At 38.0% G+C, this 25896-nt stretch overlaps 1 protein-coding gene across 1 annotated transcript in view; it reads left to right on the plus strand.

The window, feature by feature from the left end:
* SLC25A31 (solute carrier family 25 (mitochondrial carrier; adenine nucleotide translocator), member 31) overlaps nt 1-15835 on the plus strand; it is a 42143-nt gene extending 26308 nt beyond the window's left edge. The window contains 4 exon segments of the mRNA XM_006887575.1: nt 2923-3040; nt 5150-5304; nt 9222-9347; nt 15635-15835. Of these exon segments, the coding sequence (XP_006887637.1) occupies nt 2923-3040; nt 5150-5304; nt 9222-9347; nt 15635-15835 (600 nt within the window).
* The last annotated feature ends 10061 nt before the right edge of the window (nt 15836-25896 follow it).

A 25896-nucleotide genomic window follows, 5' to 3' on the forward strand; every position in this document is an offset into this window, starting at 1 on the left:
TGGAGGGACGGCGCAGGAGAGGAAGGCCCTCTATGAGGTGGATTGATTGAGTGACTGGGATAATTGGGATGGGAGTGTCGGAGACAGTGCGATTAGCACAGGACAGAGCGGAGTTTAGGGCTGTTGTACATAGGGTCGCTATGAGTCGCAGGCGACTCGACGGCACATAACGACAACAACAACAACAATTATTTTAAAATGTTAATTGATTACTTTGGATTCTTCTATATACATGAAAGATCCACAAGCTAACTAAAAAAACCCTTGACACTTACAATCAGAAGATTTAATTTGGAGAGTTAGCTATAGAGACTTCTGATCAGAAGATTAAGTAAATAAAAATTTTGTGGATCATAGTAAATTATGGCTAATATTGAGAAGACTGAGTATCCCAGAAAACTTAATTGTACTTTTATAAGACACATACATGGGCTAGGAGACATTTGTCTGAACAAAACTAGGGAACATTGCATGCTTCAAAATCATAAAGGGTGTGTATCAGAATTACAGTCTTTCTCAATACTTGTGAAGGAAAATATGGCATTAGGATTAGAGGAAGAATTGTAATAAGAAGCATAATGCAAATGGCACAACCTTGCTTGCAGAGTGTTACGAATACTTGAAGCCCTTACTGAAGATCAAAGACTGTCATCAATATGAGTTACATCTCAACATCAAGAAAAAAATTCTCACCACTGGACCAATAGGCAACATCATGATGGAGAAAAAGCTAAAAGTTTCAAACATTTCATTTTACTGGGATTCACAGTCGACACCTGTGATATTGGCAGTCAAGAAGTCAAAAGATGTATTGCATTTGGAAAATCTGTTGTCAAGGACCTAGTCAAAGTCATAAAGCAGGTTTGTCAGTTTAAGGTACACCATATTCTTTTCAATTACTTGCAATGTATGCATTTGAAAGTTGGACAGTGGATAAGGATGACAAAAGAAAAATCAATGTCTTTGAATTGTGGTGTTGAAGAAGAGTAGTGCAGAAAGAACAAATGAATCTGTCTTGAAGGAATTTCAACCAGGATGCTCCTTAGAGGCAAAGATAGTGCATCTTTTTCTCACATACTTTGGGCATGTTGTCAGCAAAAGTAAATCCTTGAAAAATACAGCGTGCTAGAAAAGGTAGATGAATTGACACAGTAACTACCACCATCAACTTGAACATGACAGATCTTGAGAGGATGGTGCAAAATATGGCAAGGTTCAGATTTATTGTTCTCAGGTTATCCTTGAGTCTTAATTGACTTGACAGCCCCTCAAAACAAGTATTAAAGCACAGAGATCATGGAAATATCTTGGAATTTTGTTATAACATATCTAGACTATATCATACATATGTTTAATGTGAAACAAAAGTTACATGGATGTGAAGAGAAGTATTTGGAGTTTCTCACCATATAAAAATAAAAACATCCTTCTCGTTAAAGATGTTTAGTATTTACTGATTGATATAATAGTACGTCACTGGAGAATACATTGGTAAAAGGAAGGTTTCTATCTGATAATTTAAAACCTTAATAAATACTATGGCCTTCCAAGAGAACTAACAGGTCTGTCTTGGAGAAGGTGAAGCCAAGCGCTCCTTGGAGGCAAAAATTTTGGGCATGTAGCCAGGAGGCACCAACCTTTGGAGAAGTATATCATGTTTGGATATGTTGAGGAACAGCACAAGAGAAGATTCCAGATGAAATGAATTGGAAAAAACTAACTGAAATAATGAGGGTAGGTGTGTCAGAGACAGTGAGATAGACTCGGGATACAGCAGGGTTAAGAACTGTTGTGCATAAGATCACTGTGAGTTGGCGGCACATAACAACATGTTTTCTTTTTTAAAACTATGGCTTTTTAAATTCCTTTTTCATGAAAGGATAATATTGTGTTGTAGGCTGATTTTTCAGAATTATTTTTCTAGTCCGTTAGCTTTGATTTCCACCACATGATTGGATGAGAATATGCAAACCTGTCATGGAAACAACTCATGATAAAACTGATCAATTTTGCCATCCCACCTGGTTTAAATTAAGTAGGTTTAGCAGTAGAATCTGTGAGCATAAAAGAATAGACTGCAGTTTGTGTCCTTCAGGGCCAGAGATTTCCTTTACCATTCTAACAATTACCTAGGCAAAGACAGCAACCAAAGTGAGAGGGAGATGAAATGGAATTGCTGTCCTCTGGAGCCAGAGCCAGGAGCCTTCACTCATGCTTACTCCATGGTGTGGAGACTCCATAAGTGGCAGAACTAAGGGAGCTCTGGTAGCTTAGTGGTAAGAAGCTGCACTGTAATCCTGAATGCCTGAAGTTAAAATCTACCAACTGCTTCATGGGAGAAGAATGGACAGTCTCCTCCAGTGCAGTTAACTGCCTCTGAAAACCCACTGGAGGTTCAGCTATGAGTCATTTCTGACTCAGTGGCACATCATAACAACAAGAGAGCTTTGTAACAGTGACCTCCAAAACAAGAAGCTTAAAGTTACAGAGCCTACAAGCACACTTGTTAAGTCCTTTCTAATTGCATCCTATTTTCAATCTAAAGTATATCTTAGTAACTTCCCTAATAAGCCCTGTAACAGTGAGTATGTTTCTCTGTGGCCTTGCAGTGGATTTTGGACTTGGTAGAACAGCAAGTTGGTGTGGTTAATGTTAAAATCACTAGAAGTAGGTTTGGAGAACCTCATGAGCGAATATCTGACCCCATCAGAATTGGTATTGTGCTGTAATTGATGGGAACTGTTCCTCTTTATGGAATTAATAGAGGTCCAGTCACATTCTTTTTACAAGTATGTATTCTAGATAAAAGTAGTTTTAAGTCTGGTGCTTTTTTAAACCTCTGTAGATAGACAAATTTTCCAGCTGTCTTAAAGTCCAATTTTGTAGTTTAATAACCACTTTTTCGTTAATAATATGTTTCAGTTTTGGAGGTGGTTTTTTGCAAACCTGGCTGCTGGTGGAGCTGCTGGGGCAACATCCTTGTGTGTAGTATATCCACTAGATTTTGCCCGAACTCGATTAGGTGCTGACATTGGAAAAGGTAAAGAGATTTTTAAAAATACCTTCTTTGTGTTTTGAGCCATTTATTGTAGTAGAGTTATCAAATAAAAACTGTGTTAATAAGTAAAGTCTAAACTTTTTATTTTCAACCACGTGTTATTCATGGGACCTAATGTATACTACTTTTTTTCTTTTTCTCTTAAAAGGCCAGAAGTAGTAGTATAGTAGTGTGCTGTCAAGTCTGAACCAACCAATACCTGACCTTTTATCGGTGTTCAGAGCATTCAGTCACATGAGAGAGATTGTCCATTCTTCTCCCATGGTGCAATTGGCAAATTAAAACCATATGTTGGAGCTTTACAAACACAGATTATTCTTACTCTATTTTCTTTTTTCCTAGAGAGTCATCCCTTACGTCTGTGTATTTACTTCTTTATCAACTGATGATATCCTTTAGTTTTAGGCATACAGTTCTCATGCTAGGCATTATTTTTTGCCTCTATCCTTATTTTATTTATCATATCTTTGTAATTATCCTGTTTGGTCACTAACAATGAATAGGAAATAAATTGAGATCTTGTATACCTAAAACGTCCTGTTTTATCCTTTGTTGATCACTATCTGGACACATAGAATCACTATTACTACCAGTGGGGAGCGTTTGGAGTTGTGCTGCTAATTCAAAGGTATGACGTTTAAATCCTTCAGTGGCTTACTGAGAGAAAGATGAGCCATTTGTTCCTATGTCATTTATACCCTCAGAAAACCAACTGGGGGGTCAGCTATGAATTGTCTCTACTGCTGCTATTGTTGTTCATTGCCATGAGGTAGGAACTGATTCATAGCTGGCCCTCTAGCAGAAGGTGTAATTTGCATGAGAGGGAATTGCCCTGATGGATTCCAACCAACAGAGAGGTGCCACCTTTAGGTTGGTAGTACACTCGCTATGGACTACATCACCAGATCTACTTATATAATAGCCTCAAAGCTCTTTTTGTGAGGAAAAAATTATTTTAAAACTGTATTGCTATAGATAGATTAAAAGTCATTTTTTCCTTACAATTTTCCAAGTATTACTTACTTCTGCTTGTCAGTATTGTTCTTAATCAACTGAATCTGTGTCTTGTTCCTGATCCTTTCTGTTCCTGATACTACTTAACATTTCACAATTATTTTTCTTGATGCTATTCTATCATCAGTAATTGTGTTGATTACTCAGTTGACCCCATTTAATTTATAGACTTGTTTTCAGTTCAGAAGAGTAATCCTCTTGGCTGCTCAGGATGATGATAGGGATTTTGAGCCACTTACTACATTCTTATAATTATAGTTCTGGTTGAACAGTTGCCTCCTGGTCTGTGTCCAGATTCCACATGATCATAATTAAGTGTAATAGAATTCCCGTTCTTTGTATTCTTTTCATAATTGGTTAAGATCCACATAGTCAAATGCTTTTGCATAGTTAATAAAACACAGGTAAACATCTTTGGGGATTCTCCTTTTTTTCTACATCAGCAGTGTTAACACTCATACCATATCGTCTTCTGAATCCAGCTTGTATTTCTGTTTAAAAAGTTTGACAAGAAATTTTGTGTCAAGGAAAACTAAAACCAGCTAACACTAGAACAATGTTGCAGCATCTAAAATGTTTACTTCTATTTGTCTTTGTCTTAGTCCTTTGTTTTTATGTTCTTGAGTAAAGGCAATGCTAGAATTGTTCATTCCTAAGTGTTTTGTGAAACCCAACTATTGGCTCGTGGTTACCTTATGGAACAGAATACTACTACCCCATACTATCCAATGTTGAAAATGTAGACAAAGCAGACTACACGTCTTTTATCTGGACTGCAACCAAAACTTACTTTCTCTGAAGATTTTATCAAAATGTCTTAAGTTACTTTGATGGTACTTGACTACTTTTTAAGAAATTAGCATTTTCATTTACTTTTCAAAAAAATATATGGCTTGACATTTTAATTGTTTAGTTATTTTAAATGAATGAAAATATTTTAATAAGTGCTTTTTTCATTTAGAGAGAATTATAAGAAAACAATGTAGGAAAATTAGAATATGTAAAATGTTTAACTTATTTTCACTAAAGTATTTATTATATAATGTTGCTAATATATTTTAAACTATTTTCTTTTAGGTCCTAATGAACGGCAATTCAAGGGTTTGGGTGACTGTATTATAAAAATAGCAAAATCAGATGGAATTGTTGGCTTATACCAAGGATTTGGTGTTTCAGTTCAGGGCATCATTGTATACAGAGCCTCTTATTTTGGTGTTTATGACACAATTAAGGTAATTTGTGGGGGAAGAGGGCAGGGAGAGGTTTAGCTTTAATATACTGAATAAATGAGTAGTTTAAAAAAATATTTCTAATTACTGTGACCTGTAAATAAATGCTTACTTTAAAATAGTAGAAATCAAAAATATAAAAAAGGGAAATACCATTGAATTCTGCTTAATTACTGCATTGTTTAACTGAGCTACAATCCCAAAGGCACACAGTTCAGATTCACCACCTGCTCCATGAGAGAAGGATAAGTAAGCTTCTCCCAAGCAATTAACTGCCTCTGAAAACCCGCTAGAGGGTCCGCTGTGGGTCACTTCTGACTCAACAGTACACAACAGTTGGATCTGACTTTCGACATAAAGATACATACTAATGTTTTATTATGTTAACATTGAAAGAGGAATCATAAATTATTTTGCAAGTGGAAGACATAATGATTAGGCTTATATAAAAACTGAATCTTTAACATATAGCAAGGCATGCTTTAACACTTTTTCTAATTTTCTGTTTGTTATTTTTTACATGTAAATGATAAGTTTACAGTCATTTTTGAAAATAAAAAACATCACTGTCTTGGAATCTATGCTGACTTGATAGAATAGGACAGAGTAGAACCCATAGGGTTTCCAAAAGTATAGCAGAGTGCTTCATCTTTCTTCTGAAAAGCAGTTGTAGGAAGTAACTCACAGCTCACCCTTCAACAGGTTTTCAGAAACTAAATTATGTAGGAGGACATAGCCCATCTTTCTCTGCAGAGCAACAGGTCAGTTTGAACTGTGTGCCTTTGGATTGGCAGCACAGCTCCTTACCACTGTTGTTGTTGCTAGGTGCTGTCAGGTCAAGTACGACTCATAGAGACCCTATGAACAATAGGTCTGTACCCTGTCCTATTATTTGTCATCCTCATCATCTGTGTCACTCTTGATCCTATCACTACAGTCATTTTATCAGTCCATCTCGTTGAGGGTCCTCCAGTCTTTCATTGATCCTCCACTTTTTCAAGCATGATATCTTTGTCCGAGTGATGGCACTTCCTAATATCAAGTCCAAAGTATATGAGGAAAAGATTTGCCACCTTGTCTCTTAAGAAACATTCTGGCGATGGTGGTTGTTGCTGTTGTTGTTGTTATGTACCGGAGAGTCAGAACTAACCCTCCGGGAACTAATTCTCCAAGACCTTCCAGAGCTGACCCTCCGGGTTTTCAGAGGCAGTTAATCGCACAGAAGGAGATGACTAGCCTTCTTCTGTGGAGCAGCTGGTGGCCTTCAGGATTGCAGCACAGCTTCTTGCCACTAGGCCACCAGGTTGTACCTTATAGAAAACCTATCAGTTTATTCATTTGACAGTACATGGAATCTTCAGTAACTTCACCACCACAACTCAAAGGCAATGATTCTTCTGTCATCATTAGACATTGTGCAGCTCTCAGCATAGCAAGTGACTGAAAATATCATGGCACCTTAGTCTTTAAACTGACGTCATTACTCTTTATTACTTTGTAGAGATCTTGACAGCAGACTTCCCAAATGCAATGCATCTTTTTGTTTCTTGACTGCTGGTACCAAAGGTATTGCTTGGGGATCCAAGTAAAGTGAAGTTGTTGACAGTTTCAGTCTTTTCTTTATCTTAATGTTGCCTATTGGTCCAGGAGTGAGGAATTTTTGTCTTCTTGATGTTGAGATGTAATCCATATTGAAGGCTATAGTTTTTTATTTTCTGAAGCAAGCACTTTTAAGTCCTTGCTTTCAGCTAGAAAAATTGTGCCTTCTGCATAATGCAGGTTTTTGATGAGTCTTCCTCCAATCTTGATACCTTATTCTTCATAAGGTTCAGCTTCTCTAGGCCACTAGAACTTTAAATGTTTTATTAGACATTTACTAAACATTTACTAGAACACTAAGTGTTTTACTGCATTTACTAGCTTCTGTAAGCCACAAGAACTTCTTAGGGATAATGCTAAATGTTTTACTACATTTTAGTGCCTTGGTAATATTTGCATAAAATATAGAGGGAAAGAGTGTAATACGAAATTTCTCCTTTCTTTGGTTTAACTTGTTACTTTGTTCAGAGAAGTCTGGTGGCATAATCCATCAGGAATTGTGCTGCTAGCTCAAAGGACATGCCTCTTCATGTTAAAGAAAATCTCCCATGTTATGTGTTATTATTAGGTGCTGACGAGTCAAGTATAGCAACTCTGTGAACAACAGATGTGAACCCTTTCTTATCGGTGTCTCATCATCTCTTACATACTTGAACCCATTGCTGCAGTCACTGTGTCATTCCATCTATTAAAGGGTCTTCCACATTTTCATATACATTTCTCCCAGCCTCCCAGATAATCTGTTCCACATATAGATTGAAAAGGTATGAAGATAGGACACATCCCTGGTGTACACCCTTCCCAACTTTGAACCATGCAGTGTTTCCTTGCTCTGTTCTGACGACTTGTCCAAGTATAGGTTTTGCATTAGCACAGTCAAGGGTTCTGTTATTTCCATTCTTCTCAAGAGTTAGCCACAGTTTGTTATGGTCCACACATTCAAATGCCTTAGTGTAGTCAATAAAACACACACACACAAAACCACATTCTTCTGGTATTCTCTGCTGTGGCTTGCTGCTGTCCTTATTAACATAGGTATTACTAAGTAAAATTAAAATATGAAAAAGTAATAAAAGGTTTATAAATTGCAGTGGAGCCTGCAAGAGCTTGGTAAAATTTCCTTATTTTTCCAGGTCTTGTAAGTTCTCCATCTTTGACAAAATATAATTATACTATTTTTCTGTTACTTGTTTTAATGAAAAATACTTGCTTTTCTTTTCTGGTAGGTTTCTTCCTTATACAGGTTTTTACTTTCACAGATTTTATTGTATGCCTGTGTTCCTTCATTAGTATAAATGTAGTTGCGTGTCATTTTCTTGTAATTTAGATAGGTTACTTTCAGTTTTTCTTTTTTAGCTAGGTATGTTAATAAATATTACAGGATATCATGAAATTTGTATACTCTCTTTCCTTGTTCTCGGCTCCTACCTTCAATATTAATAAAATGTGGTGATGATGTGTACTGTAAAGTCAAAACAGACCCACAGCTGACCCTCTGGAGAGTTTTCAGAGGCACTTGAATCACAAGGGAAGAGATTACCCATCCTTCTCCTGCAGAGCAGCTGATGGATTTGAACCACGTACCTTTAGGATACATTGTATAAGTGGTATAGCACTGGTCTGTACATTGCTGTACAAAGGTAACTCATGATTGCTGTGATACTAAACACTGTGACAATGATGTGACAAATGCGATAATGTTTACCCATGGTGGGCAGTGTTTGGTGGAGCTTCCCAATTAAAGCAAGCATGGAAGCAGGAGTGGCATCCATTTCTGAAATGGCTTGCCTCCAGAAACTCTACGAACAGTGCTTAGGTCTTTTGTTCATAGGGTCGCTATGAGTCATCTGCGACCGCACAGCACTTAACAACATTTATGCTTGCATGCTTGCAGGACCGCATCTAGCCACCAGGTCACCAGATCTCCATAATAAAATTTAGGAGCATAATTTCTTCACTACTTTAAAGCTTTAAAACTGATACTCTTGAACATCATCTGTTGTTGACAAAAGCAAGCTCCACCCCCCCCACCCCCCGCCAATTACTTTGAACTGTGAGGAATTAGATCAGTTTTTGCCATTCCTTTTGGATGCTGTTATTAACAAACCCCTTGTAAAATAGCAAATAGACTTTTGCAGTGTAATCATATATGAAATTCTCTATTCTTATCACCTGTTATTTTGATCTTTCTATGTTAATTCCGGCTTTTTACTGTGTGGTTGAAGTAAACAGATCCTTTTTCATATAAAAGTATCTGTGACTTAAGATTTTAATATATTTTTGGAGTTACATGATTACTTGATAACTTTTTTATTTTCTAGGGATTATTACCAAAACCAAAGGAAACCCCATTTCTTATTTCTTTTTTCATTGCTCAAATTGTGACTACCTGCTCTGGAATACTTTCATATCCCTTTGACACAGTTAGAAGACGCATGATGATGCAGGTATTTTCTTTCATTATTTGTATGTTTAATTGAACTTTCTATTATCTCCAATATTCAGGCATCACTCAAATTTTAGAAACGTTTAGCTAAACATGATACATTTTTTGTTTCCCTCAAGTAAGAAACAATAACAACAAGAAGAAATGCATTATGTGTTCAGTTGTATATTCTTTTCTGTCCTAAAACAGCCATAGAAGAGCAATGCTGCTTCTCCATCTAACATCAAAACAAAAAAAAATGACTTACACTCTTATACATTGTTTGGAAGGTGAAGGGGAATGGCAGGGATTGGATGAGTGTATATATTTTAGATGAAAAGAGTAAGTAGAATAAATCTAGTCACAAGTAATTTATATATATGTGGTAATTTGTTGCATATATTAATAAAATAAATATTTTTAACTCTATGGATGCAGTCTGGTTTATACTGACCTAAGCTCTGAATGTAAACTCTCAAACCAAAATTTTGATACTTTCAATCTGCATTGCTCTTACTTGCTAACATTTTTTTTCACAACAAGTATTTGAGTGCCTAATTTGCAAAGCTAGGAGTACAAACTGTTTTCTGTCAACTAAATAACATAGATTTTGGTTGTTTATACTTACCCTGTAATGCCACAGAAAGAAAGGTTAGCAGTTTACTTCTATAAATATTAGAACCAAAGGATTACAGTAGAACAAGTGTAGTCTGTAACATGTGGTAGCTGTGAGTCGGATTTAGCTCGATCGAAGTCAACTTCATTTGGTTTTTATAACTGCAGTGGACTCCCTAAGCAGTAGAGATTCTTGGCTGCTAATCAAAAGGTTGGCGATTGTAAACCATCCGTACATAGGTGCCTTACAAGAAAAAACTATCAGGTATGTGAAACTTAGCCATTGGCAACCTTATCGAGCACAGCTCAAATCTGACACATGAGGAGTTGCTCTTAATTAGAATTTCAAAGGAAATTTTATGGTGACACACAACAAAATAAAACAAAACATGCATCTAAACTCAATCTAATACTGAAGACAGACAATAATGGTCCAAGAAGAAATAATGCTAGGAATACATAGCATTGGTTTTGTTGCTAAACAAAATGTCAAGTATGACTCATAATGACCCTATGAACAATTGATCAGAACTTTGTCCTATACTGCAATACCATGAAATACCAGGACTTGGATCAGATACACTATAAAAAGAACAAAGACCACGGGATAGCCAAGTATGACTTCTTCTAAATCCACAAGGAGAATTTTACCATCAACAACATTACCATACAAAACTAATTCCTATAAGGTCAGTATTGGTCTCCATACTCTTGCACCTGCTTATTCCAAAACTAGTCTTACCGTCCTACTGAATCTGAGTTCCATTTCACTAGACACACAGACTGTAGAACCATACTCACAGTTAGAGAAAATTAGAGAAGCTAAACTATAATTCAAGTTGTCAGCAGGATATAATCCTTCAGTCCAGACAACTTCTCAAGCATGGTTTGCAGGCCTTTTTACCTTCAGCCTCATGGGTTTGGATAGTGTTACGAAATTCCCTTAGTTCTGTCAGTTATGGGATCATGTCTTCCCTCCAGAAAGCTTGATGAAGGCCTCTGGCATAGGCTTTGTGTGGCAGCAGTCTCAAGTCATTTCTGTCTTAGGTAGGTCTCTGGTTCTTTGCTGCAGCTGCCATTGCTCGTAGGTAGATCCTGGTTTGGCTGGTTCAAGAATCTCTGGCCTCAAAGTATGAATGATATTTCCTTTTCCTGTTGGTCTTGATAGTCCTATTGTTTCTGATGAATCTGCTTAATTTAATGGTGAGAGACTACCCAGTACAGATCAGTCCATTGTTTAAAGCCATTTTATACAACAAACTCTTGTCACCACATGCACCTTTGTCTTTAAACCCACATCCTTACTTTTTACTACTTTGCAGAGGTCCTTGACTGCACTTTTCCCAGTGCAGCACATCTTGAGGCTTCTTGACTGCAACTACTGTGGACATTGATTGTGGATACAAGTAAAACAAAGCTATTGACAACTTTAATCTTTTGTCTATCATGATGTTGCCTATGGTCTAGTGATGAGGATTTTTGGGTTTTTTTATGCTGAGATGTAATCTGTTTTGAAGGATCTGGTCTTTGATCTTCTGCAACAGGTGCTTCATGTCTTGTTCATATCTGCATAATACAGGGTGTTGATAACTCTTCCTCCCAACCTGATGTGAGATGGAGCAAGGCCTGCTACACCACTGAATCAAAGCTAAAAGTCTTACAGAGCTCTGGTGGCCTAGTGGCAAGAAGTTACACTGCAATCCCAAAGGTGTGTGGTTCGAATCCACCAGATGCTCCGCTGGAGCAGGAGGGGCAGACTCCTCCTGTGCTAATTGGATCCAATTTGACAGTAACACACCTTATTCACATATTCCTGCCCATCCACATGGTAAAGTCAAAATCAGTGGCTAGGAAGGACATTTTTTAATAGTAAATCCCTAACATCACAGAAATCCAATAGATGGTCATAAAAGCATATTAGATTTTGTGAAATGCCTTTCTGTGCTGATCTGATCATGTAGTCAGTTAGTCTAATTATCTTTTTTAAAGTGAATTCTCACAAGTTGCTTGTGACTCATAGCAACCATCTGTACAACAAACCTATTCCCTGTTTTATCCTGTGCCATTCTTACTGTGTCTGACAAACCTTCTGCCATAACCCCTCTCACTGAATCAATCCATCTCATTGAGGGTCTTCCTCTCTTGTGCTGTCCTTCCACCCTCCCAGACATAATGTCGCTCTCCAAGGATTGGTTCCTCCTGGCAACATGTCCAAAGTATATCAGACAAAGCTTCAGAATCCTGGCCTCCATGGAGCAGCCTGGCTTCACCCTCTCTAGGATGACCTTTTTTGTTTTCTAGCAGTCCGTAGTATATCCAATACTCTTCTTCAGCACCACAGCTCAAAGGCATCAATTCTCCTTCTATCATCTGTATTCATTCCCCGGCTTTCTGATGCATCGCAAGTGATTGCAAGACTAAGGCCTGGATCAGGTGCACTTTAGTCTCCAGATTGCCATCATTACTCTTCAGTATTTTGGAGAGATCTCTGACAGCACTTTCCCAGTGCAGTTAGTCTTTTAATTTACTGTCTCCTGGTACCAAGAGTGTTGATTGCAGAGCCAAGCAAACTGAAGCTGTTAACAATCTCAATCTCTTCATCACCTGTCATGTTGCTGCTAATTAGCCCACTGGTGAGAATCTTTGTTTTCTTGATGTTGAGCTTCATCCATATTGAAGGCTGCAGTCATTGACCTTCTGCAGCAAGCACTTCAGGTCCTCCTCAGTTTTAGCAAGCAGGCTTTTGTCATCTGCATAATGCAGATTGTTGATGAGTTTTCCTCCAATCTTGATGCCACATTTCTCCTCATAGAGCCCAGCCTCCAGATAATCTGTTCTGCATACCGATTGAGAAGGTATGGAGATAGGACAAATCCCTGGCATACACCCTCCCCAATTTTGAACAATACAGTGTTTCCTTGCTCTGTTCTGATGACTGCCTCCTGGTTCAAGTATAGGTTTTGCATAGGCACGATCAAGTGTTCTGGGATTTCCATTCTTCTCAGAGTTAGCCACAGTTTGTTGTGATCCACAGAGTCAAATACCTTTGCATAGGCAATGAAACACAGATACTCTGTGCTTTGAGCCAAGATCCATCTAATACTAGCTATGATATCCCTAGTATCACAGCCTCTTCTAAACCTAGCTTACATTTCTTGCAGTTCTCCTTTGATGTGCTGTGCCAATCATGTTTGGATTATTTTCAGTAGAATCTTGCTTGCATGTGCTATTAATGAGATTGTTTGATAATTTCTGCACTCTTTGGAATAATTTGGATAATTTCCTTTCTTTGGAATGGGAACAAATATAGGTCTCTTCCAAATAGCTGGAGAAGCTTAAGATCAGCTGTGAAAGCTAAACTAAGTGCTGATTGTGGAACAGGCCACCTACTCATATGCAACTACTCATATGCAAGTTCAAGCTGAAGCTAAGGAAAATGAAACCAAATAAACAGAAACAAAATTTGCCCTTGAGTCTACTCACCTGAATTTCAAAACCATCTCAGGAACAGGTCTGAGGCCTTGAACATTAATGAGCGAATACCAGATGAGCTGTGAGAGGATATCAAGAATATCATCCAGCCTGTTGGAAAAAGGTTTTGATACACACATGGATTTAATCTTTAGAAGGTCCCATGCATCAATTTTATCATCTTCAGATTGTTCATTTCTGGTTGTATTTGGCAGTCTCTTTATACATTAGACTAGCGCTTCTAAGCTTGATCCCAGGTTGTCTCTTATGTACATTATGGTTTTGGGCTTTACTTTCAGGTCCCTGATTCACCTTGAGTTGATTTTTGTGTATGGTGTGAGATGTGGATCCTGTTTCAGCTTTCTGCAGGTGGAAGTACAGTTTTGCCAGATCATTTGTTGAAGAGTTTGTCATTTCCCCATTTGATAGCTTTGATTTCTTTGTCAAATATAAGTTGACTATAAATAGCTAGGCCTATTTCTGGGTTCTCCATTCTGTTCCATTGGTCTGTGTGCCTGTCATTGTACTAGTACAATGCCGTTTTGGTTACTACTGATGTGTAGTAGGTTTTGAGCTCAGGGGGTGCTATGCCTCCAACCTCACTTTTTTTCTCAGAAGTGTTTGCTTTTTCGGAGTCTCTTGCCTCTCCACATAAACTTGATAATTTCCCTTTCAGTCTCCGTGAAAAATTAATTCGGTATCTGGATTGGGATTGCATTGAACATGTAGATTGCTTTTGATAGGATTGTCATTTTCACAATATTGAGTCTTTCTATCCATGAGCAGGGCACATTTTTCCATTTCTTTAGGTCTTTTATTGTGTCTTGCAGAATGCTCTGTCTTTTTCTTTGTATAGGTCTTTTTTTTATCACTAGTTAGGTTCACTCCCAAGTATCCAGCTATTCCACTACTTGGAATATACCCTGAGAAGATGTGAACTGAGGCACAAACTGAGATTTGTATACCAATGTTCATAGCAGCATTATTCACCATAGCAAATACATGGAAACAGCCCAAATGTCCAACGACCAAAAAAAAAAATTGGATTGAGAAAGTATGGTACATTCACACAGTGGAATACTATGCAGCTCACAGGAGCAGTGATTTTGTAATTTATTATCTAACTTGGGAGGGACTGGAGAGCGTTATGCTTAGTGAACTACTTCAGTCCCACAAGGATAAATACTAGTATAAGGATCCAAGAGGGATGGGAGAGGTTGGAATCAGAGGAATGAGGATGTGCAGGGGGAGGAGGAGCTTAATCATGGGGTTGTACAATTTGATGGGTGGGGGTTGAGGGAAATTGAAAGAATTTGTTTTTGAAAACAATGTATTCTAATTTTGTAAATAAACTAGTTGGGGGAGGGGTTATATCATCCAGGAAAAATGCAGGGGTCATTACAAAAACAGGAGGAAGAAAAGCCCAAGATGGATATCAAAAGATATTTTGAATATTGTACAGAGTGCTGAAAAGCCAAAGCAAAAGGATAAATCAAGATATTAATGAGCTGAACAGAAGATTTCAAAGGGCAGCTTGGGAAGACATTATAAAGTATTATAATGAAATGTGCAAAGAGCTGCAGTCAAAAAACAAAAGGAGCCAAACACTCAGCATTTCTTAAGCTGAAGGAACTGAAGAACAAATTCAAGCTTGAGTTGCAGTACTTAAGGATGCTTTGGGCAGAATATTTAATGATCCAGGAAGCATTAAAAGAAGATGGAAAAGAGTATACAGAGTCATTGTACCAAAAAGACACAGAAGAATTCCAAGAAACAACATATTAACAAGAGCCTATTGTAGTGAAGGAAGAATTTCAAGCTGCTCTGAAAGAATTGGAAAAGTAAAACAAGGCCCCAGGAATTGACAGCATACCAGTTGACATATTTCAACAAAAAGATGCTGCTTTGGATGTGCTCCCCAAGTTATGCCAAGAAATCTGGAGGACAACTACCTGGCCAATTGACTTGAAGAGTTCTCTGTAAAAAGATCTCTATCCTTTAAAATTTGTTAAGCTCAGAGTGTGTTCAATTCTTAAATGTGCTTGAAAATGAGAAATATACTCTATCACCATTAGGTAAACTATTAATGATGTATCCGTTAACTCACATACTTACTTAGTATAATATTAAACTTTTACTTTCCTTCATTCTGAATAAAAATATCTTAAGATAAAATTTACTAATATAACTAATATTTTTAAAACTCTTCTTTTTATTTAATAGAGTGGTGAGTCTGAACGGCAATATAGAGGAACGTTGGATTGTTTTCTGAAGATATACAAACATGAGGGATTCAAAGCATTTTTTCGTGGTGCCTTTTCCAATATTCTTCGTGGTACAGGAGGTGCTTTAGTGCTTGTATTATATGATAAAATTAAAGACTTCATTAATATTGACATTGGAAGTAGTTCATGAGGAGATTAAAAGATAGATTTATTTCATTTACTAAATATACAAATTACATGTCTGCCATTTGTATACATTTTGATAGTATGTTATTACTATCAGTATATTTTTAATGCCAAATCTGCAGTGAAGCTTAGGCTTTTTTCAAGGATTTTTATTCTTAAAATCAGTTTATGGGTTTCTTTCCACTTAAACTCACTTTTATAAGACATTTTGTAAACAGCATATGTTATTTCTTTTTGTTTAAAATCCTTTTTTTTACTTAGTGATGAAAAATTACTCTTTGATGTTGAAATCAAAAACATCAAAATTCTTTTTAAAGTTGTTCTTGTAATAAGCCTGTCCTTCTATTTTTTCAAATCATATACTTACAATTTCTTTAAAAGTGTATCAGGAGATATTATCACTTAGATATATAGACATGAATAAGCTTTCTTCTACAATAACTTCCTAAGCCAGCACCAAGAATTGTCATGTATAGTATTGACTGTATGTGCAAAAATGCTAGATCTAATCATTAAAAATTTTTATAATTAGTTTAATGAGACTTACTATAAACTTAGAGCTGAATAATAAACTTAAGAACTGGAGAAAAAAAGATATAATATGGCTTATCTCCTAATCTCTTATCCTTAAACATTAAAATCTAATATCTTAGAATAAAAATTTCCCTTTGAAAATGTTTTCAAATTCTATAATGATAATAAAGGAAGATTAGACTATAATCTGTGTGCTTTTTTTTTCTCTAAAAGATTTATGATGCATGAGTGCGCACAAATAAGAGTAGGTAAATTTTCTAATACATCAGTATATTTCAGTAATAGCCAGTATATTCCAAGGAAGATAATACAGACTCTATTTATTAAAAAGGAGCTCTAGTGCTATAATCTGTAGCATGTGCTGCTAATCAAAGGCTGCCCATCTACACCAGTTCAAACCCCCCAATAGAAGTCCATAAGAGAAGTCTCATCTTGTTAAGATTTTACAGTCTCAAAAATCTGAAGGAGGACCAGTGTGCTTTAGAACAGACTCAGAGGAAGTAAGTGAGTGCTAAATACCTTGATGTTATAAATACTTTGATGTTCTAACTCAAGGGAGAAAGTTTTTGAAAGTTCTTAGCCTAATTTCTGTAGTGACTAACAAAATTTTTAGCAGCAAAATATAAAATATTTTATTTCTACACTGAATAGTTCTCTTTATCACAATAAAAGATTTAAAGTATACATATGTTCTTTTAAAAAATAAATCGTATATTCCAACAGCTAATAAAAGGTTAAGATTTAAGACTCAGAAAAAAATATTTAAGATAGTCAATATAAGAAAAATTATAATTATCAAATAAGAAAATTACTCCAAATAAAGATTAAGAAAATATAGCCAATCCCTAGGTTATGAACATCTGATTTATGTACATCCCCTAGCTATGAACCAACCCTTTAAAGCCTGTTGTTTAAAAATTCAAGGTATATAAAAAGATTTCATAGTAACAAAGAGGGACTTCCCTGTACATATATTGTTCTCTCTTGCTAATTGCAGTAGCCATATTGTCCTTTCATCACTTCTTCCAAGGTTAATCCTCCCCTATCCAGATCCTTTACAGTGTTCATTGTCAGAGCATTCTACTTCTGCCCTATGCATTCCTCCATGCCCGAGTTACCCTCTTGTTTTCATAGTGGTGGTCTTATGAAGTATGCAAATGGTTTTTTAAAAAATTGTAAATGGTTATTATACACATGAACTTAACTTTATGGACTACGCAGGAATCAGATTAACTACATATGTGGAAAGTAGTGGTAGAGAAGTATAGTATCAGCAGTTAAAACATGGCTTGGGGCTGCCTCTGGAACAAACCATCAATTATTCATATGGAAGTTCAAATTGAAACTGAAGAAAATGAAAACGTGTCCATGAGAGTAAAGTGTGATTTTTAATTTATCCCACCTGAATTTAAAAACCATCTCAAGAAGAGATCCGATGCATTTAACATTAATGGCAAGAGACCAGATGACTTGTGAGATAACATCAAGGACATCATCCATGAAGAAAGCATAAGATTATTAAAGAGAAAAGAAGAAAATACCTGTCAGAAGAAACTATTGAACTTGTTCTTTAATATAAAGAACCAAAAACAAAAGGAAGAAATTATATCACAAGGCTGAACAGAAGATTTCAAAGGACAGTTCAAGAAAACAAAGCAAGATACAATGAAATATGCAAAGATGTAGATTAGAAAACCAAAAGGAAAAATTATTAACATATCTCAAGCAGAAACAACTGAAGAACAAATTCAAGAATCAAGCTGAGTATTCCATAGACTCAAAATTGAATGATACACAAAGCATCAAAAGAAGATGGAAGGAATACACAGAGTTGTTGCTGTTGTTATGTGCAGTCAAGTCACCTGCAACACATAGCGACCCAGTGTACATTAGCTCTGAAACCTGCCCTATTCTGAACCAATCTCATTGTCTCTGATAAACCTACTCCTATTTCTCTATTCACTGAGTCAGTCAGTCTCATCCTGGGTCCTCCTATCCTGTGCTATCCCTCCACCTTTCCTAGTATGATGTCCTTCTCTAAGGACTAGTACCTACTGGCCACATTTACAAAGTCTATGAGACAGAGTTTCAAATCCTTAACTCCATGGAGGAACTTGGTTTCACCTTCTCCACAACAGACCTATTTGTTCTCCTGGCAGTCCACAGTATGTTCAACACTCTTCTCCAGCACCAAAACTCAAAGGCATCGATCCTTCTATCATCCTTAGTTATTGTCCAGCTCTAGGATGCATAGCAAGTAATTGCGAAGACCATGGCCTGAGTCAGGTGCACCTTAGTCTCTAGACAGTGTTACTCTTCAGTACTATATAGAGAGGTCTCTAACAGCAGACTTTTCCAGTGAAATTTCATCTTTTGATTTCCTCACTGCTAGTGCCAAGAGTGTTGACTGTGGAACCGAGCAAGATGAAGTTAGCAACAATCTCAATCTCTTTTCCATCAGTCATAAAGCTGCCAATTGCCCAGTGGTGAAAACCTGTGTTTACCTGATATTGAGCTTCAGTCCACATTGAAAACTACAGTCCTTGACCTTCTGTATCACATGCCTCGGAGTAACTGTACCAAAAACAGATGGTCAACACTGAATGATTTCAGGAAATAGCATATTAACTAATAATGAAGGAAGACATTTATGCTGCACTAAGGGCATTGGCAAAACATAAGGCCTCAGGAATTGGTGGAATACCGGTTGAGATATTTCAGGAAACAGACGTACCCTGGACATGCTCACTAGGTAATATATGCCAAGAAATTTTACTTCCATCAAGAAAAAAAATGCAGACAGTACTTTGGACCTGAGATCTTAGCACAAATGAGACATGGTTGTAACACCAGAGAAATGGTACAACACTGGATGAGATGGCAACAACAGAGGTGGCAGATACCAGTAGACCAATATGAAATAGAGCTGTGGGCTCCCAGTACTACATGGGGCAAGAAAGCTGAGTATATATTTGACAGTGGAGAGGTTGCCTTAGTACATTTGTCAAGAAACTAGTTTCACTGACTCATGGAGCTTAAGTACTTTAGGTTCTAGGCTTATTGGCAAAGTCTGGGTGGCAGTGGGTACATAATTAGCAAAGCTAGTATTTATTCCCATTCCAAAGAAAGGTGGCCTGACAGTGGAAATTATTGAACGATATCAATACCATATGCAAGCAAGATTCTGCTGAGAATTATCCAAAAACAACTGGAGCAGCACGTCAACAGAGAACTTCCAGATGTGCAGGCTGGGTGTAGAAGAGGTTGTGGTACTAGGGATATTATAGCAAATGTTAGATGGATCTTGGCAGAAAGCAGAGAATACCAGAAGAATGTCTGTGCTTCATTAACTGTGCAAAGACTTTTGACTGTGGATCACAACAAGATGTGGCTGACTCGAGCATCACAGAACATTTGATTGTGCTTATGTGAAACCTATACTTGAACCAAGAGGCAAGAGAGACTGCATGTTTCAAAATAGGGAAGGGTGTCCACCAGGGATGTATTCTGTCTCCATACCTTTTCAATCTGTATGCAGAACAGATCATCAGATACTGGGCTGTACGAGGAGGAATGTGACACCAGGTTTGGTGGATGATTCATCAACAACTTGGCATTATGCTGATGACACAACCCTGCTTGCTGAAACTGAGAAGGACCTGAGGCACTTGCTGCCGAAGGTCGAGGACCGCAGCCTTCAATATAGATTGAAGCTCAACATCAATAAAATATTCTCATCACTGGGCCAATTGGCAACATCACTATGGATAGTGAAGAGATTTAGATAGGTAACAGTTTTAGTTTGCTTGGCTCCACAGTCAACATTCTTGGTACCAGCAGCCAGGAAATCAAGAGATGAATTGCACTGGGAGAGTCAGCTGTCAGGGACTTATCCAGAGTACTGAAGAGCAACGATGTCAGGCTGGATACTAAGGTGCTCCTTATCCATGCCATTGTCTTAGCAATTGCGTGCTATGTGTCGGAGAGCTGGACAGTGACTAGGGATGATAGAGCATTGATGTCTTTGCTCTTTGGTGCTGGAGAAGAGTGTTGAATATACCATGGACTACTAGGAGAATTAACAAGTTCATCCTGGAGAGGGTGAAACTGTGCTGCTCCTTGGAGGTAAGGATTCTGAAGCTTGTCTGACATACTTCGGTCATGTTGCAAGGAAGGACCATTCCTTGGAGAGGGACTTCATGTTTGGGATAGTGGAGGGACAGCACAAGAGAGGAAGACCCTCAATGAGATGGATCGATTGAATGATTGGAATAATGGGAGTAGGTGTGTTAGAGACAGTGAGGTTGGCACAGGATAGAGCAGGGTGTAGGGCTTAGGTAGCTGTGACTTGATGGCACATAACAACAATAATTAGTCTTGGAGCTCCAGTGGCATAGTGACAAGAAACTGCTGCTATCCTGAAGGTACATGTTTCAAATCCACCGGCTGATCTATGGGAGAAAGATGGGGAATCTACTCCCTTGCAATTAGCTGCCTCTGAAAATCTGCCAGAGGATCAGCTATAGGTCAGTTCCAGTTCAGTGGTACATAACAACAACAGGAGTTTTGTACCACTTGCTCAGAGCAGAAACCAGCTTGAACATCAGAGAAAGGCTTGCTTTAAAGCACTGAGAAGAGCCTGTCCAAATTGGGGAACCATTTCATGAGTCAACCTTCAACTTTAATGATAACAGCTTACTTCACGAGAAAACCCAGTAACTATGAATATTATATATGAGTTCTGTATGACCATTACAACAAATTATCAAAACCAAGTTATGGTGTTTGCCATGGGAGAGGGACAATTGTGGTCAGAATTGGTAAAAAAATATAAGGAATTAGGGGTATGTCCAGCATTATAGAAATAAGCATTATTCTGTTAATGTTTCTGCTAATGGGAATTATTCCTTCTAGTGAGGTTAATTGAAGTTGGACCCTGTCACCTCTGCACTTTGCCCACAGTTTTTGCAGCCATCTAAGTGAACTAGTGGACTAGCCATTTAAAGCCTTGGACTAGTTGTGAAGATAAAAACGCCTCCCAAATCCTCATATATTTTCAGAACCTAATAAAATGAACGCTCAGAAAATGTGAAAGACAAAATGTAAAAAGTACCATAAGCATGTATAATAAGCAAAGGAAGGAAATAGACATGAGGGTATTATTCTAAATGTTCTTTTTGATGATGATTGTCACACCATTCTGTTTTGTCATTCCTGGCATAGTAAATCCTATGATTGTCTGATTCAAAATGTTCTATACTCATCCATTTCATGTGCAGAGAACTGGAGTTAGAAAATCAAAAGGGCCGAACTCGCTCAGCGTTTCTTAAGCTGAAGGAGCTAAAAAACAAATTCAAGCCACAGGTGGCCATACTTAAGGATTCTTTGGGTAGAATGTTAAATGATCCAGGAAGTATCAAGAGAAGATGGAAGGAATAAACAGAGTCACTGTATCAGAAGGAATTGGCTGACACAGAAGAATTTCATGAAATGACATATGAGCAAGAGCCTATGGTGATGAAGGAGGAAGTTCAAATTGCTCTGAAGGAATTGGCAAAAAACAAGGATCCAGGAGTTGATGGCATACCAGTTGACATATTTCAACAGACAGACACTGCCCTGGATGTGCTCACTAAGTTGTGCCAAGAAATCTGGAGAACAGCCAGCTGTCCCACTGACTGGAAAAGATCGATATTTGTTCCCATTCCAAAGAAAGGTGACCCAACAGAGTGCGGAAATTATCGAACAATATCATTAATACCACATGCAAGCAGGTTTCTGCTGAAAATTATCCAAAAACGTTTGGAACAATATGTCAACAGAGAACTGCCAGATGTACAGGCTGGATTTAGAAGAGGTTATGGTACTAGGGATATTATAGCTAATGTTAGATGGATCTTGGCAGAAAGCAAAGAATACCAGAAGAATGTCTATCTGTGCTTCATTGACTGTGTGTGCAAAGGCTTTTGACTGTGTGGATCACAACAAACTGTGGATGACTCTGAGAAGAATGGGAATCCCAGAACATTTGATTGTGCGAATGCGAAACCTGTACTTGGACCAAGAGGCAGTCATCAAGAGCAGGGAGACACTGGATGGCTCAAAATCAAGAAGGGGGTCCATCAGGGATGTATTCTGTCTCCATACCTTTTCAATCTTTATGCAGATCATCTGAGACGCTGGGCTGTACGAAGAGGAACGTGGCATCAGGATTGGTGGAAGAGTCATCAACAGCCTGCATTATGCAGATGACACAACCCTGCTTGCTGAAACTGAGGAGGACCTGAAGCGCTTGCTGCAGAAAGTCAAGGACTGCAGTCTTCGATATGGATTGAAGCTCAACATCAAGAAAACAAAGATTCTCACCACTAGGCCAATTGGCAGCATCAGTATGGATAACGATGAGATTTAGATAGTTAACAGTTTTAGTTTGCTTGGCCCCACAATCAACACTCTTGGTAACAGCAGCCAGGAAATCAAGAGACGAATTGCATTGGGAAAGTCGGCTGTGAGGGACCTCTCAAGAGTACTGAAGAGCAATGATGTCAGGCTGGAGACTAAGGTGCGCCTGATCTGGGCTACAGTCTTTGCAATTACGTGCTATATGCATCAGAGTTGGACAGTGAATAGGGTTGATAGAGAATTGATGCCTTTGAACTGTGGTGCTGGAGAAGAGGGTTGAATAGACCATGGACTACTAGGAGAACAAACAGGTGAAGCCAGAATGCTCCTTCAAGTCAAGGATTCTGAAGCTTCGTTTGACGTACTTTGGGCATGTTGCAAGGAGGGACTGGTCCTTGGAGACAGACATCATGTTTGGCAGAGTGGAGGGAAGGCTAAGGAGAGGAAGACCTTCGATGAGATGGATCGATTCTGTGACTGGAGCGGTGAGAATAAGTGCATTTGAGATGACTAGGTTGGCACAGGATAGAACAGTGTTTAGAGCTCTTATACATAGGGTCGCTATGAGTTGCAAACGATGGCACATAACAACAACAACGTTTAGGATATATCTTTGTGCATTCTATTATATTTTTTTTAACTTTTAAGTGTTCTTATTCCAGTTATTACTGGATGTGTGCAGTTGTTTCTCATCACTTTGAGACATCCCATACATCAACAACTTAAGATCTTCGTCATTAAAGTAGATTCCATTCTGAGGAGGTAGCTCTTCCTCAGTCATATTTTGAAAGACTTTTAACCTGATGGTCTCATTAGGCACCATGTCAGACAGTGTTCTCCTGCTACTTAGAGCATATTTTAAAGCCCATTATTTCAAAGATCCATGTGTGCTCCCTTGTCTGTTGTCTAGATACCCCCCTGAAACGTATCCACTATGTAAGTGGCTTTACAAATATTTGAAATGCCAGTGGTATAGCCTCCAAGCACCACAAAACCACCCAGGTGGCTATCATTTTACAAAATGTTTGTGTAGTTTTAAGTGTACTTGGTTAAACATTCTCCTAAGAGGGAAAGCACTGGTCTGTCCATTTGCTATACAGAGGTAACTCATGGTTCCTGTGATGCCAAACACTGCAACACTGATGTATCAAATGCAATAATGGTTACCCATGGCGGACAGTGTGTGGTGGAGCTCCCGATTATAACGAAGCACGAGTGGCATCCACTTCCAAAATAGCTTGCCTCCAGAAACTATAAACTTGGAGAAATGATGAAAGTTACACATGTGTTCAGGTCTTTCATTCAACAGCAGTAGTATGAATGTGTACGGTTGCTAACTATAAGCATTTTTAATCCACCAGCTATTCATTGGCAAAAATTGCATAGTGTCGCCCTGTAAGAAGATTTATAGTTGTAAAAACCAAATAGAAGGTCACCATGAGTCACAACTAACTTGATGGGGGTGTACTTTGTTGTTCACTGCCTTCGAGTCGAGCATGACTCACAGTGACCCTATGAGCAAAAGGCGTGAATCCTTTCTATAACTATTGACATTTATCAAAGCTCATAGAGTTTTCTATCGCATGTTGTTTAGGAAGTGGATGCCACTTCTGCACATCTTTCCTACCAGTCACATAAACTGTCACCAGAATATTTAAATAAACTTAAGGCATGAGGAGCATCCTTCATTTAATAGAAACTAGGAAAATAATGCACCAAACCATCTAGCCCAAGGCAGTGAATCAAACTAACTCATTTCTATCAAGTTGGAACCAGCTCATAGCTGACCCTCTCTTGAGTTTCTAAAACTGCTAATAAGCAGGAAGAGATTGCCCATCTTTCTCGAGATCACATTGTGACTGATGGATTTAAACTGCCAGAGAGGCACAGCCTTTGGCTTAGCAGTGAAATAACAGAATAGGCCATCAGAATTCAGGCACTGAATAGAAGAGGGGGTGAGTCATTTGTGATATATCAAAACTCCCAGGCTTGTGCCACAAAAAAGATTAAAACCTATACCAAACATGACCTGCATGGTACATGAACTCCAAACTGAAAAAAAATTAAAAACTCTCCCAGGATCCTTAATGCTAACAGATTTGAAAACCTAAATGAAATGGTAAATTTTCTACAAAAAAAACCCAAAAAACAAAACCCCAAAACCAGTCAATAATAACTTAAAAAATAGTATAAAACGAACACACTTATAAGCATTAAAGAAGTATAATCAGTAGTCATGACTTATTCATAAAAAGCTCTATGCCATCCACCAGAGGTTCAGCCGTGGGTTGGTTCCGACTCTAGAGTATACAAGAACATTAAGACAAATCCACTTAGGAACTCTGGTTGCCTAGTGGCAAGAAGCTGCACTACAATCCTGAAGGCATGTGGGGGTTCAAGGCCACCAGCTGCTCCATTGGAAATGAACAGGCAATCTCCCAGCATGCAATTAATTGCCTCTGAAAACCCACCAGATGATAACCTGTGGGCTAGTCCCGACTCTACATTATACAACAATATTAAGACAAAAACTCTATGCCAAGATGGTTTATAGGGTTGTTTTACTAAAACTTATCAAATAGAGAAACATATTTCAAAATTCCACAAAGGGTAACAAAAGGAAGATTTAAGCCCGAACTCAACTTACTGGAAAATTGAGGGCTAAAATTGGAACTAATAGCAGACCTTCCAGTGGATTGTCACAGGCTGTACATTTCAAGGGAGGAGATTGCCCATCTTTCTCCCATGGAGCAGCTAGTGGATTTGAACCATGTGCTTTTGGGTTGGTAGTGCAAATTTTTACCATTAGGCCACCAGAACTCTACTTATGAATAGATACAAAAGTGCTAAATAAAAAGCCAAATTTTATGTACATAAAAACCACACCAAGCAAAACCATCATAACCAAGCTGACTTTATGCTAGGAAGGTAATGATACTAGGAAATATTCACCATTTGTTTTTGTTGTTGTTGTTATGTGCCATCGAGTTGCTTGCGACTCATAGCGACCCTATGTACAACAGCCCTAAACCCCGCTCTATCCTGTGCCAATCGCGTTGCCTCCGACACACCCATCCCCATTACCCCAGTCACTGAATCAATCCACCTCATAGAGGGTCTTCCCCTCCTGCGCTGTCC

This window comes from Elephantulus edwardii, unplaced genomic scaffold (genome assembly GCF_000299155.1).
Source record: "Elephantulus edwardii isolate Elephantulus edwardi_28Jun2011 unplaced genomic scaffold, EleEdw1.0 scaffold00058, whole genome shotgun sequence".
Taxonomy (NCBI): Eukaryota; Metazoa; Chordata; class Mammalia; order Macroscelidea; family Macroscelididae; genus Elephantulus; species Elephantulus edwardii.